Below are 15,943 nucleotides of genomic sequence, written 5' to 3'. Positions count from 1 at the left end.
CCCTTAGAGACTCGCGTGATTAACTTACAACTCCAAGGGGGTGAAATAGCGGTAAGTTCCGTAGAGTAAAAAGTTTTCATAGTGACCGTGAAAGTTTAAAAACTTTTTCAATTATATTTTTCTTCATCACACAAAATTTTACAAATTAATATTTTTTAAATTGAATTATAATAATATATAACAAAGTTCTTGTTTATTGATTTAGTTCAATATAAGCGGGATAAGCGAATCAGCACCATTAAGCACGGCTTCCTCAGCGGGATCGAGCGGTGCCGGCGGAGCAGGCGCTGTGAGCCCGCTACCCTTCATCCCTGAGCCATTTCTAGCACCGCCACCGCCAGGGTTACTGCACATGCTCATGTCTAGCGATAAGTGTCAGGTAATATTGTGATATATTTGGCAGATATGCATACATTAACTCAGAGACAGTCCATCTATTGTGAACTAGGATAGAACAAATAATAATCATAGAAATAATAAGCATTTTTTTTATAAATCACAGCTCCGGTGATAAAAAATCACTCTCATAGTTTTAAAATAAATAATTGTGTTTGATCGTAAAAGTAAAAAAAAGCCATCAGCGAGTAATATAATGTACCTACAAATAAGTCAAATAAATACGGAATATTAGGCATAACTCAAAATATACTTGTCAGATGTCAATCAAATTATAATGACACCACACAACAAGCACCAACTATCGTTTAAAAAAAATAATCATCAAAATCGATAAAAACTTATGAGGTACACATGAAAAATAAATACAATCGAATTGAAAACCTCCCCTTTTTTAATGTCTGTTAAAGGTCTTTCGTGACTATTACAAAATCACACATTAGCCTTGTATAAAATCTGTTATTGTAATAATGTTATTTCATATTTACAATCCTTTTAGGTATAGCTTTATTGATTCACTGTTACACGGCACTATATCATCCCTACCCATTAAATAAAACGGTATATTGTAGTAGATACTTAGGTATATCCGGGCACACTTAAATTTAATCTAATTTAAAAAAATCTAGGAACTGATGTGGAGTGCGAAACAGTTGCAGCTTCAAGGTGACCCATCTTTGCTTCGGCCACCAGCAAACGCTTTTGGTACTCCTCTTGCACCAACCTGGGAACTTTTGCAGGTAGGTCTAGTACCTAAAAATCGTGAAAATAACTCCATGTAGGTATATTTTTACTAAGTACGTAGAGTTTAAACGTTTGTAATCGCTTACCTACTATAAATGGGTATAGTTTTATTTATTTATTTGTTGTTGTTATAATTACTCCATTTACCTTGTATACTTCAGTGCCTAAACCATTTTCAAAATAGCAAAGTATTATTTTAAATATTTTATTTTGCATTTTTATAAGCGTAACTGTATAAAACTTGAACTCAGTTTAACCCACAATGGTCAGGTCAAAATTACAATTGCTATTATCTTAGATTACATATACAAATATAAACAACACACCACATTACAAAGGGGTACAGATTTTGACAACGAATATTCTTATATGCCTTGTGATATTTCAAATTTTCCCAATTGTGGAATTGTAACTGGGGTAGGGCATAGCAGGAATTAATTTCCTGCTCAAAATATGGAGCAGCCCGACTGGGGTAGTACCTTACAGAAGATCACAACTAAATAATACTATTTTCAAGCAGTATTGTGTTCCTGTTGGTGAGTAAGGTGACCAGAGCTCCTGGTGGGGATTGGGGATTGAGTCAGCAACGCGCTTGTGATGCTTCTGGTGTTGCAGGCGTCTATAAGCTATGGTAATCTCTTACCATCAGGTGAACCGTACGCTTGTTTGCCGACCTAGTGATATAAAAAAAAAATAAAAAAAAAACATTCTATTTCATTTAGGTACCTATTCTAATGTTTATACCATGTAAAGTGTGAATACGTAAGTAATTTTTAACAACCTCACGTTTGTTATTGTTAGAGTTTTTTATTACACACTTCATATAATCATTTTAAGTAACTATAATCTGTACAATGGGTGTGAGAAGTGGTATCAGTAGGTGTCTTTTTGACTGGGCGGATGCCGACTCGCGATTGGTCGAACGAGGGGTGACTTTTCGCCTTTACTTGACTTACCCCGCCCATTACATTGCTTAATGTTGACTTTGTAACGCCTACGGTTCCTATGTACTAAATTTTATCTCTACCATCTGTATAGAGATGTATGTTTCTTTAGTTTTTATATTTATTTCACAACTATTTTAGGCATAATAAAGTAAGTACATCATACCTAGGTGTTTCATTACAATGTACTGACGTATGTAGATTAATATAACATAATGCTTTAAATTAGGTAGTCGTTGTGCCTATTCAATATATCCTACACGACTACGACTGGTATTTTGAATTTTAATAAATCTCAGTCGTTTCAGTTCCCAGTCGATATTATAGATAGGTTACTAAAATAAAATTTAATGCAAACGTTACAAAATAAGTTCTACTTTACTTTGTACTTTGCACTTGATTATGTAATTTATTAGAAAAATCTTAAAATTGTACTTTGTAAGATCAATAACTACATGTACCTATATTATTTTTCAAAACCGTTTAAATAGTGCAACTCTATACGAAAATAAACCTTTAGCTCTCAGGATACCGAAGACAATATTGATTTTGTGAGAACGAGAATGTCTACTACCCTTATTGTACGGTTTAGAAAATCTAATTAAGTACGTTAGAATGCCTGAAAATTCGTATCTATTGAAATGAAACGTAAAATATTTTAAGTAGCCCGTTGGTGCAGTTGTAATACTTACATATAGGCATTCGGGGCAAAAGCACGCAATTTTTTTCCAAAGCTTATAAAATTGATAAAGGTGTTATACTGCGTACGCCTTCTATTCCATGATTAAGCACACGCATTACACCTTATGTAAATGAAGAGTTTGGGACCATTTTTGTTCCCGTTAACCCATAATTAGCAATTTTATTTTTTTTTTCCTTCTGCGTACTTTTACCTCAACTTTGGGGTAAACGTACGCAGTCCTTTGGGGTACGAGTACGCGTGGGTAATAAAACGCATACAGATGCATCAAATAATTTGTAAACGTTTTTTGTCTGAAAGCTCTTTTTATTAAAATCAAACACAGACAAATCTAAGTATATCTGATTGACATTCATCAATAAAAAAACTTATTTTAATAATAAACATTTCAAAAAAGGTAAGTTAAAAGCAGTCTACTTATAACATGATAAAATATTTTTTTCAATTATCGAAACATAATATGATAGGGGAGACCGAGGGGAATTGTGACAGAGGAGAGTTGTGACACAGTCGATTTCTCGGAACTGGGAACTGCCAGCGACCTCGCAACAGCGTACGTTTGTTGTTTCCGAGACTCGCTATGTGACGCAGTATGCAAAAACAGTTTACGGGAAGCGGTTGTGAGTGTACAACGTTCGTACACAAAAAAGTGCAAAAAGTAAGTTTTTTATCAAAATTTTGATTGCATATATATCGTTACGTATTATGTTTGCATTGTTACGATTTTTTTTTCATATGCTTTGGTCTTTAATGTTTCTAGTGTAATATTATTATTTTTTGTATTGACATCTTATTATGGAATTAGAAATTATTATTATAACCTACTCACGGTTTTTCACACCTAGGCGAGTTGTGACAGCATGTCACAACTCTCCTACTGTTGTTAGTATTTGTAGCAAGGCCATGGTTATTTACTCTGTGGTGTAATATTGCATTGTGAATTGTTATTTTTTCGTTTCAGAATGCCAAATAAATATTGTTAAGGACACACAAAGAAACTAGCGCCATCTAGCGGCAACCATTGAAACCACGCAAAGACAGAGACCGTATGAAACTCTCTACTCAATACTAGATGGCGTTAGAGGTACTACTGTGGAACTATATAGAAGTATAGTCTCGAAAGCCGGGTACATGCGCGAACTTTCCAGAATGGTCTGGGCCTCGTGTCGGCCGATATAAATAGCCGCAGGTAGGCGAGCGAGTTCAGTTCAGTTTGAGCGATCTTCGAGGCGACTTCAAGAGTGAAAACTAGTGATCAAGAGTGGTACCAGCGAAACCTACGACATTGGCTACGACTTAGGACATTGTTAGTGCTTAGTGTTTGAACCTAGTGCTTTGTGTTAGACCTAGTGCTAGTGAATAAAGTCTTGAAAAGAGTCAGCAGGTCTTTCTCTCCAAATCCTTCGAACCCTAACACGTAACAACTGGTGTCGGAAGTGAGATTTGGAGATGCCATTGACTCTGAGAGAAGACTTTAAGGACTTCAAGGGCGTCAGGACAAGGGCGCAACGAGCTGCGGAGGCCACACCTACTGGGGACCAAGCTCCGCCCACCGTGGACCAAGCCCCGCCCACTGACCCCGCCTATCATGCCCCGCCCACTGACCACGCTCACCAGGCCCCACCCTCTCGGGCTCAAGCCCCGCCCTCTCGGGCTCAAGCCCCGCCCACTCAGAGTCAGGCCCCGCCCACTCAGAGTCAGGCCCCGCCCACTCAGAGTCAGGCCCCGCCCACTCGGGCTCAGGCCCCGCCCACTCAGAGTCAGGCCCCGCCCACTTTGTCTCAAGCCCCGCCCACCGGACCCTTACCGCCTTACCTTACCGCGCCCACCAGCGACACCGTAGCTTCTACAGACTCTCAAGTGGCTCTTCAATTAGGAAGTTTAATTAAATTAGTGGATCTGCAAAGGGCTGAAATTCGTGCTTTGCAAGAATCGCATTTTTTAGTTGTTACGTGTTAGGGTTCGAAGGATTTGGAGAGAAAGACCTGCTGACTCTTTTCAAGACTTTATTCACTAGCACTAGGTCTAACACAAAGCACTAGGTTCAAACACTAAGCACTAACAATGTCCTAAGTCGTAGCCAATGTCGTAGGTTTCGCTGGTACCACTCTTGATCACTAGTTTTCACTCTTGAAGTCGCCTCGAAGATCGCTCAAACTGAACTGAATTCGCTCGCCTACCTGCGGCTATTTATATCGGCCGACATGAGGCCCAGACCATTCTGGAAAGTTCGCGCATGTACCCGGCTTTCGAGACTATACTTCTATATAGTTCCACAGTAGTAACTCTAACGCCATCTAGTATTGAGTAGAGAGTTTCATGCGGTCTCTGTCTTTGCGTGGTTTCAATGGTTGCCGCTAGATGGCGCTAGTTTCTTTGTGTGTCCTTAACACTCCACAGGGGAGTACCCCTCTTAGAGATGCTCGTCCCGAGCATCGTTGTTACTGCCATGGTAACGCGCCAGACGGTCTATGTGTACCACTTTGAATGTCCCTCGTGGTTGCTTTTGAATCCTGTAAGTCACATCATTCAGTCGGGTAACCACTTTGTATGGACCGTCCCACTTGGTCTGCCACTTCGGCGATTTCCCTTTCCGGCGGGTTGGGTTATGCAGCCACACCGGTGACCCTTCCTTGAAGCCGCTCGTGTTCGATTTCCGGTCGTATCTGGTTTTCATGTTCTCGCTTGAATGTAACCCATTATCCACAAACCGAAGGCCGGTTTATAGTCGACACGGATGCAAGCAACACGGCCATTGGAGGGGTGTTATCTCAAAAACAGGGTGAAAGAGAAGTTGTTATTGCATATTTCAGCAAATCTTTATCCAAGCCAGAGAGAAACTACTGTGTGACAAGAAGAGAACTCTTGGCTGTTGTAAAAACGCTGCAACATTTCAACAAATATCTCATCGGCAGACAGTTTTTACTGCGAACTGATCACGCAGCCTTGAAGTGGCTACTGCAATTCAAGAACCCAGAAGGTCAAGTAGCTCGATGGATTGAGCAGCTTCGGAGTACGACTTCAAGGCGGAACACCGCAGCGGAAAGATGCATGGGAATGCCGACGCACTCTCACGAAGGCCGTGTTCGGAAGACTGCAAACATTGTGTTAAGCAAGAATCTAACGAAGTAACATTAAAGCTAACAAGAACAAGTCCTTTGGGTCTCTGGGAGAATGATGCTATGAGGGAAGCTCAAGAAAGGGATGACGACCTTCGGCACATCATCACATGGAAGAAACGGGGTGACGTAAAACCAATTTGGAGTGAGGTTGCACCCACTGGCGCTGTCACTAAGGCGTACTGGGCTCAATGGGACAGTCTGATACTTCAAAACGGAATACTCTACCGGAAACGGGAGAAGACTAACGGCAGAGAGTTCCACCTTCAGATAATTGTCCCAAGAACGAGAGTACCAGATGTTCTCCGTGAAATACATGATGGCGTATCAGGAGGTCATCTAGGTGTCAAGAGGACGTTAACAAAAGTGCGAGAACGATTTTACTGGTTGCATTGTCGAGATGATGTACAGGATTGGTGCCGCAAATGTACTACTTGCGCTGCTGTAAAAGGACCACAGACCAGGAGCCGTGGGAACCTGCGGTTGTATAACGTCGGTGCACCGTGGGAACGAATTGCAGTTGACGTAGCGGGGCCTTTTCCTGTAACGGAATCGGGAAACAAGTATTTTATGGTCGTCATGCACTACTTCACCAAATGGCCCGAAGTGTTCGCCATACCAAACCAAGAAGCTACAACAGTCGCTTCTAAGTTAGTCGAAGAAGTGATATGTTGTTTTGGCGTGCCTCTAGAAATCCATTCCGATCAGGGCAGGAACTTCGAATCGCAAGTATTCCAGGAAGTGTGCAGAATTTTGGGCATGCATAAGACGAGGACCACCGCGTACCATCCACAGTGATGGAATGGTTGAGAGATTTAACCAGACCCTTGAAAGGCATTTGGCGAAATTGGTAGACGACAAACAAAAAGATTGGGACAAGTATATACCACTCTTCCTTCTGTCGTACCGAACCGCCGAGCATGAGAGCATAAAAGCTACCCCGGCGTATGTCAATTACGGTAGAGAATTACGAATACCAGTAGACCTATTGACTGGAGGGGCACCGGAGGGACCAAATACCGTACAAGACTATGTCAGCGATTTAAGGGAAAAAATGCGCTATATACACGCCTTGGTTCGGGAAAATGGGTTACATTCAAGCGAGAACATGAAAACCAGATACGACCGGAAATCGAACACGAGCGGCTTCAAGGAAGGGTCACCGGTGTGGCTGCATAACCCAACCCGCCGGAAAGGGAAATCGCCGAAGTGGCAGACCAAGTGGGACGGTCCATACAAAGTGGTTACCCGACTGAATGAAAAACTGGCAAATTTTTTCTTTGATGTAGCCACAAACTAAATTGTCCTAACGGCAACACTGGTAGGCGAGCGAGTTCAGTTCAGTTTGAGCGATCTTCGAGGCGACTTCAAGAGTGAAAACTAGTGATCAAGAGTGGTACCAGCGAAACCTACGACATTGGCTACGACTTAGGACATTGTTAGTGCTTAGTGTTTGAACCTAGTGCTTTGTGTTAGACCTAGTGCTAGTGAATAAAGTCTTGAAAAGAGTCAGCAGGCCTTTCTCTCCAAATCCTTCGAACCCTAACACGTAACAATATAAACGAAAGACTGGTAGGGGTATGAGTAGTGTCGAAATTTATGAATTAGCCTTTGAAGAAGTCACATTGAGAGGTAAAAGTCTTAGGGATGCGGCATCTTCTTACAATCTTAACTATATTTCCTTGCAAAGATATATTAAGAAGAAAAAATCATATCAAGCTCATTTAACAAGCGAACCTCCATCTGTTGGTTATGTTAGCCAAACGGTTTTTACAAAAGAAGAAGAAAATATATTATGTGAGTATTTTTTGACATGTGCAGCAACGAACTTCGGGCTTACAACAAAGGAGACAAGAAGTTTGGCGTATTTATTAGCGAAAAAATATAACAAAAAAATTCCGAAGTCATGGGAAGAAAACAAGAAAGCAGGAGAAGTGTGGCTTAAACTATTTATGCAACGACATCCTGATTTGTCTTTAAGATTGCCACAAGCCACAAGCATAGCTCGCGCCACGAGCTTTAATAAAACAAATGTGGCTGCTTTTTTTGATAATTATACGGGTGTCTTAAACAAATATAAACTTAACGCAAAAGATATTTGGAACGTCGATGAGACGGGAATTACTATTGTTCAGAAACCTGATAGGATAATAGCGCGACGTGGAGAAAAACAGGTCAGTGCAATGACATCGGCGGAAAGGGGGACCTTAGTGACATTGGCTTTGGCTGGAAACGCTGTTGGTAATTACATACCGCCTATGTTTATATTTCCACGAAAAAGATTCCAAGAACATTTCATTCGTGATGGCCCAGTTGGATCAGTAGGAACAGCTAATGGATCTGGATGGATACAGGAGGATGATTTTTACTTCTTCCTTGAGCATTTCAAAAATCATGTTAGGCCATCAAAAGAGCAAAGAGCCCTGTTGCTCTTGGATAATCATTCTTCCCACATGGCCTTAAAAAATATTGAATTCTGCAGAGACAACGGCATACTTTTGCTTACATTTCCTCCACATTGCACCCACAAGCTACAACCAATGGATCGTGCTATCTTTGGCCCTCTAAAGAAAGCAATTAATACAGCTTGTGATAATTGGGTGCGCTCAAATGCTGGCAAAGTTATGAGCATTTATGATATTCCATCTATAACTAAATCAGCATTTGACGTGGCGATCACTCCAAATAATATTAGTGCTGGTTTTTCTGCAACAGGAATATGGCCTGTTAATACAAATATCTTTGGAGAAAGTGATTTTCTGCCTAGTCAAGTAACTGATCGTATTTTGCCCAACCCAGAAGCGGAGCAAACATCATGTGTTCTACAAATCACGGGAAACGCAGAAGAAAGAATTCCTAATCCAACTATCGATACAGCTAAAAACGATGGCATTGCTATCAGTGAATATAATACAGGCGCAAGGACCCTTGCTCCAAGTCTCTCTACAGATCAAAACATGACATCTACCAGCAGTTTATGTATTATGAGCAATAACGTCGAAGAGCCCGTTGCCTCCAATCTACAGTCCGTAGTCCTCTTGCCACCACTTCTAACGTGTTTTCACCAGAGTCAATTAGGCCACTGCCCAAAGCTCCACCAAGAAAAAAAAAAACAATCGAATAGACGCAAGATCAAATCTGCTGTGCTAACTGATACACCTACCAAAGACGAAATTGCTGCCATAGAAGCGAGTAAAAAGATCAAAAATGTAAAAAAACGTATTTTAAGCGAGAAAAAAAAGAAGCCTAAAAAATTAAAGAAGAGTAATAAAAAAAGTAAAGTTGATGATGAAAAGTTTGAAGCCAAAGAAGATGCGGAAAAAGATTGTTTTTGTTTGTGTTGCCTTGAGGCCTTTTCCAAAAGCAAATCCAAGGAAACAAAGGCTGGGCTCACGAAGCTTGCACTGGAGACGAGCTTCAATACGTCTGCCATAATTGTTTATCTAATTAAATTTTATTTTTATGACTAATTATGAATAAATATGTTACTTTAATACGTTAAAATATGCCGAATAATAATTATAGTGTTGTGTTCGAAAGAAGTGAGTTATTTATTTATCGATAAGATAATAGTAATTTTTTTTTACTACCAAATACATGGGTGTCACAACTTACCTCGGTGTCTGTCACAACTTACCTCGGTATTAAGAGAGTTGTGACACGGAAAGTACTCTCTATTTTTTTTAATTTTCTGAGAAACCTTAATACTCAATCAATTTTGACTATTATCTCTAAAAAGAGCATGGATTGAGCTACATTAACTCATACAACTGATAGATTTAGAATGTTTCTTGACTGATATATAATAATTAAAGTAAAAATTGTCACAACTCTCCTCGGTCTCCCCTACTCTTCTAACGATAACGTTTAACAGACGATACATACTATTTAAAACTTGAAATTATCTAAAACAGTTAATAAAAGGCTTCTTACAAATAATATGGCAATCAGATCTTAAGTTTAGCAGTCAGTCTCAAAGTTACTTTTTTATTAATTTTCCAGACTCGTTGATAAAGCTTTGAATCTATAACCTATATATCTAGCATATAAAAGGTAACATCTTAATCTAACAAAAAAATAAACAAAAAAGTCTCAGAAGCTTTTAAGATAACATTTTTTTACATTTCTAATTTGTGAAAATCAGTCTCAAAAACTTTGTGTGTAATACCTAATATCTAATCAAAACAGGAACTTTAAAAAAAAATGTTACAACAAAATACCATAAAGTTATTCACAAAAATCACAGACGTAATTACTCATGCCTGGTTCGTTTGCTGTGCATTTTTCATGGAACCATTTTCTACACATAATACATATAATCCAGTCTTCGTACAGAGGCTCTTCATATTTTTCATCACAGACTGGACAAAAATACTCTTCAACTTTTTTCAGAGATCTTCTTTTAGATTGTGATCGAGATGTTGAAGGTTTCGGTTGCGATACCGTGGCTTTAGTTTTACCCGTAACGCGTGTTTTGCGCCTTTGAGTACCTGATGATCCAGGGGAACCTAAATCATCAAAATTGACTTGTTTAACATGGCGTCTCTTTTGTTCCATCAATTTCTTTTTTTCTTCCAATTGCTTTTTATATGGACTGGATGTTATAATTTCTGATTTTAAGCAAGGTCTTGTTCTATACTTCTTTTCTTTCATGCGCGGTAATGGACTTAATTGAGCCACAGTAACAATTGGAGCATCTTTTTGTGCCGTTGTTGTTGCCAAATCAGGATCATCTCTTTGTAAATCAGCAATATTCTGAACGTTGAAATCGTTATCATCTTTTTGTGATAAATCTCCTCGTTCTTTATTGCTGGAAGCATTATTATTAGCCTCGTGGCAAGCAGACATATTAAACCGAGCAGTCACTTCATTTTGGTTCATACTTTCATCATCTATAATTGTTGTATCTGAATTAATACAAGCTTCTATACAATCTGCATCAGATGTTTGTAGTATTGAAGGACTTTCTGGCAAAACTATGTTTTCAACAGATGTTGGTTGATCACCTCGTTTGTCCGTGATACAGCTTGACAAGGGTTAAATATTATCATTATTATCAATCATATTATTATTTTGCAGAACAGGACTTTCTGGCCTTTCAGTTATTTCTACAACCTGGTTAGTAACTAAAGCCGGAGCGAAATCTGTATCATCAAACAAATCATCTGCGAACGGATATATTCCTGTTGCTTTGAAGCCAGACTCAGCGTTGGCTATAGTCGCTGCTTTTTTAAAAGCATTATTGAATAGACCGGCCACTTGAAATTGGGTTATACCTCTTCCAGGGTGATGGTTCGTCCATTTTTCGCATTCGATTGCATATTTGGTTAAAGGACTGTGAACGGCTACATCTAACGGCTGGAGCGTGTGGCTTCCATGAGGCAGAATAGTAAGCATAATAATATTGTGCTCTCTAGCATAATTTAATGCATCCAAGTTTATATGGGACGAATGGCTGTCCATAATAAGTAGTGCGGGATCTTCCTTAGATGGACGAGCGAAATCTTTAAAATGGGTGAGCTAGTTGATAAACAGAGTTGAGTTTATGTATCCACTATCAGACACCATGCAAATACTTTCTCTTGGGCCACCGTCTAAAAGTTCGGCTTTTGGTCTTTTGCGAGGGAAAATTAATGCTGGCGGCACAAAATGTCCAGTCGCACTCATACACATCACAGCAATTATTGTCATACCTCTTTCTGCAGACACAATTTTACCGACGACTCTTTTTCCCTTAGGAGCTACTACTTATGGTGTCTTCTTGGGAACAGTGCTCATTCCGGTCTCATCCATATGATAGATCCGGTGCGGCCGAAAATGGTACTTGTCGTATATCTCTTTGAGGTTGGCATAAAACTTTTCTACTTGCACTCGGTTAAAGCTGATTGCCGCACACCAAGAATAGGGTTTCGTTTGAGGAAGCCTTCCACCCAGTCACGGCCAGCTGTTTTAGTCGAGTGATCAAAACGGTGGGTAATATTGTTAGCCTCAGCAAATTCGTAAGCTAACCGACGTAAATCACTAATAGTGATTCCGAAAAATCTTTCATCAATTAAACTGGCAGTGGACTGCAAATTCAGCCTCTTGGTCTTTTGTAAAAGTTGGTTTATCTACCCAAAGATGTAGGCACATGACCAGTTTTTAACCGTTTTCTTAGTGTTGCTTCATGAATTCCTACGGCATCAGCAGCAAATCTTTTGCTTTTTCCTTCAGCTATTTATTTATTTATTTAACAATTTATGTACACTAGGATAGCAAAAGGAAATAGCTCTTATAAACAATGCTGGTACAAAGGTACTACTTATCCCATGATGGAATCTCTTCCAGTAGTCCTGCTACAGGAAACTTATAAAACAGTCGCAAAATTAGCGTGTACAATCTAAACATATAGATAATAACAATATAAAATAAATACATAAATATACAATATATAAATGCACACATACATAATAATGTATACACACGTAGATACAAATAATACGATACTTATACTTATACATACACGCATACACATATAAGATAGATAATATAATACATACGATAATATATTCCAATACGCATAAGGACACTTAATTAAATTGATTTTAGACTAGGATTGATTAAGGTAGAATTTTCTCACTCTTTTCTTAAATAGCGATAGTGTTTTGCAATCGCGAATTTCATATGGTAGGGAATTCCAAAGTCTAACGGAATGTACAGTAAAGGAGTAACAATAAAAATCGGTACGGTGGGTGGGCATCTGAAGAAGAGAACGTTTAATGGCCAGTTTCAGTACTCTATCTATCTCTAAATTTGCTTACTAGAGATAGAATTTTGACGTTAACTCCATATAAATTGTGTCAAAAATCTATCGCTAGTAAGCAAATTTAGAGATAGATAGAGTATTGAAACTGGCCATAAGAGATCTGCATGGAGAATCATCATCGTGAGAGAAAGAAAAGCGGTCCCGTAGATACGAAGGAGAACAAGGATCAAAAAGAGTCTTAAAAAGGAAACGAAGTATTCTAAAATTTCTACGATGGCGGATAGGTAGCCATTGGAGCTGCTTACGAAAGTGACTTACATGATCATATTTTTTTAAGCCGAAAATGAAACGTAAGCATAAATTTTGTAGTCGCTCAAGCCTGTTAAGTGATTATTCGGTGGCATCTAAACAAGTGACATCGGCGTAATCAATGATCAGATGTATGAGAGTTTGCACAAGAGAAACTTTAGCCTTGAAGGGTAAAAAAATTTGTAGTGCTTTTAGAGAATGGAGCGAAAAGTATACCTTACGACTGTTCTCATTGATATAAGCATTCCAGTTAAGATTGGAGTCAAAAACAACACCTAAGTTCTTAGCCGAGTCGGAAAAAGTAATAGGAACGCCGTAGACGGTAATAGGGGGTAGTTCAGCTATATCAAGTCGAGAGCGAATGCGCTTACTACCTATGATTAATGCTTTAGTCTTTCCCGGGTTAACAGTAAGACCGAAACTATCTGCCCATTCAGTAATACGCATTAGATCATCATTGATGGAGCTATAAGTATTTTTGCAGCAATTATTTTTTCTTCCAGCACTAAAGTCCGATTGGGTTTCTCTTTTATATAAGTTCGAGGCATAGTTCAGCATTCTAAAACAAATAAATAACATCAAATTATTATAAACAATTTCAAATTCAAATTTCTTTATTTTGGTCATCAGATTACACTTGAACAATCACACTTGACTCGCACTTTAAAACAATCACGAAACTGGTTAACTGTTAAGGTGACTTCTTAAACTTTGTTCAAAATAATAGTAAGAGGGGTATAAGTACGCGCGTAATACTACCCCCGTCCTTTTACCCCCAAAGACCGACTTCGAAAAAACACTCAAATGCCTGGTATAGTTCGGGTCATGTAAAAAGAACGCTGAAAGAAACTGGAGGGGGTGCGTTTGCGCATGGGTATACTCGCGCACAAAAGTACTACTGTTTTATTTTTTAATTAGGCTTTCACTCGCGGCTTCGTATAATGGTTATTGGTAGGTACATTAAAAAATACTAGAAATACAAGTGCGAATAATTCGGACTAAATAAGTATAATAATTATCACTTTACAAAATCACAATTTTTTTTTAAACAAAACCAATAACAAATTTTTTAGTTATTGAAATGTCGTATTCAAAAAAATTTTAATTATCTGTACTCTCGATATTCGTATCTTAATAGTTTTTATGTGTTTAAAATGATAAATTGATATTTGTTTTTTAGTGAAATAAATAGTAAATGGAGAATTTTGTAATTTAAAACTTTTGTGCGCGATAATATTTTGAGTCGACGTCGAACTGTCCAACCAATAGCACACCGGCAAGCATGCGACACGTGATAAACACTCCCGTCCCGTACCCCATACCACCAAATAGACCGATAAATCGCTTCTGCACAGCTTCAAGGCCAGCGTTCTTTTTACATGACGCGAACTATACTCAATAAAGTTAGGTTATAAAACAGCATTGTAAAAAATTGTCTAATAATCATTAAAAACAAACGAAAACACTTATCTTCTATAATTGTCTTTATAATAATGTGACACACTTTTCCTTATCACAAAAAACGTTCGAAAAATTTACCGAGTTGTGTTTTTTTTTTAATTTTTTTCCGAACCACAACACGCACTGCGCAATAAATGACTGCTCAATATGGCGGCTCAAGCGCCGTTGTTTTTGTCAAGAAAGCTCCCCCACCCTCTCGCCCCTTACCGAGATATTGGTACTGTGTACTTTTACCCAGTGCGGCGTTTTACCCCAAATGCCTCAGTATAATACAATTATATAGGTATATCTAAATACTAGCTATGCACGTGACTTCGTCCGCGTGGAATTTAACAAAAAAGTTATTATTCAGATCGCAGAGTTACATAGTTGTGTTTGCAGGCAAACGAAGAAGACCAGTAATGCAACGTACCTACGTTACGTGTTTGCTCGCAAACGAAAAAAAACCGACTTCAATTACATCGACGAGTAATACAACGTAGATCGACAAAAAAATATTCAAGTAAATACACATTATCAAAGATTACTCTAAAAGTTGTAATCAGATCTCGATGAAATTTAAATGTGACCACATGATAAACATCGGCTTAAATTAAAAATCATTAAAATAGTAAAAAGTTATGCGGATTTTCGAGAGTTTCCCTGGATTTCTTTGGGATCCCATCATTAGATCCTGGTTTCCTTATCATGGTACCAAACTATGGATATCTTCTTTCCAACAAAAAAATAATTAACATAATTGTGTTTGCTCGCAAACGAAAAAAAAACCGACTTCAATTACATCGACGAGTACAGATCAACAAGACAGATCAAGATACAACAGATCGACGAAAAAATAGTCAAATAACTACGCGTTATCAAAGATTACTCAAAAAGTAGTTATCAGATCTCGATAAAATTTATATGTGACCACATGATGAACATCAGCTTTCGATTAAATCAAAAATTATCAAAATCGGTTTACCCAGTAAAAAGTTATTGCGGATTTTCGAGAGTTTCCCTCGATTTCTCTGGGATCCCATCATCAGATCCTGGTTTCCTTATCATGGTACCAAACTAGGGATATCCTCTTTCCAACAAAAAAAGAATTATCAAAATCGGTATATCCAGTAGAAAGTTATGCGGTATAATACAACGTAGGTCGACGAAAAAAGCGTCAAGTAAAAACATTATTAGATATAACTCGAAAAGTAGTTGTTAGATCTCAAATAAATTTAAATGGGACCAATTGGCACACACCACCTTTCGATTAAAACATAATTTGTCGAAATCGGTCCACCCGGTCAAAAGTTCTGATGTAACATACATAAAAAAAAAAGAAAAAAAAAATACAGTCGAATTGAGAACCTCCTCCTTTTTTGGAAGTCGGTTAAAAATCGGTTCATAAACGACGGAGTTATCCTCGAACATACTTAAAAAAAAAATATTTTTTTTTATGTATGTTTTTATATATATATATTTCACATTCAGTATATATATATACGGTCGAATTGAGTAACCTCCTCCTTTTTTTAAATCGGTTAAA

General features: G+C 38.2%; 1 protein-coding gene across 1 annotated transcript in view; it reads left to right on the top strand.

Moving 5' to 3' along the window:
• Positions 1-15,943, top strand: part of LOC123655860 (protein dissatisfaction) — a 50,257-nt gene that overhangs the window by 30,561 nt on the left and 3,753 nt on the right. The window contains exons 5-6 of the mRNA XM_045591608.1: positions 206-379; positions 1,026-1,136. Of these exons, the coding sequence (XP_045447564.1) occupies positions 206-379; positions 1,026-1,136 (285 nt within the window). The remainder of the gene's footprint in view (positions 1-205; positions 380-1,025; positions 1,137-15,943) is intronic.

The sequence above is a fragment of the Melitaea cinxia genome, chromosome 8 (assembly GCF_905220565.1).
Source record: "Melitaea cinxia chromosome 8, ilMelCinx1.1, whole genome shotgun sequence".
NCBI classification, from domain to species: domain Eukaryota; kingdom Metazoa; phylum Arthropoda; class Insecta; order Lepidoptera; family Nymphalidae; genus Melitaea; species Melitaea cinxia.
Note: the sequence above shows the minus strand (reverse complement) of the source record. Positions and strands in the feature narration are given on the sequence as shown.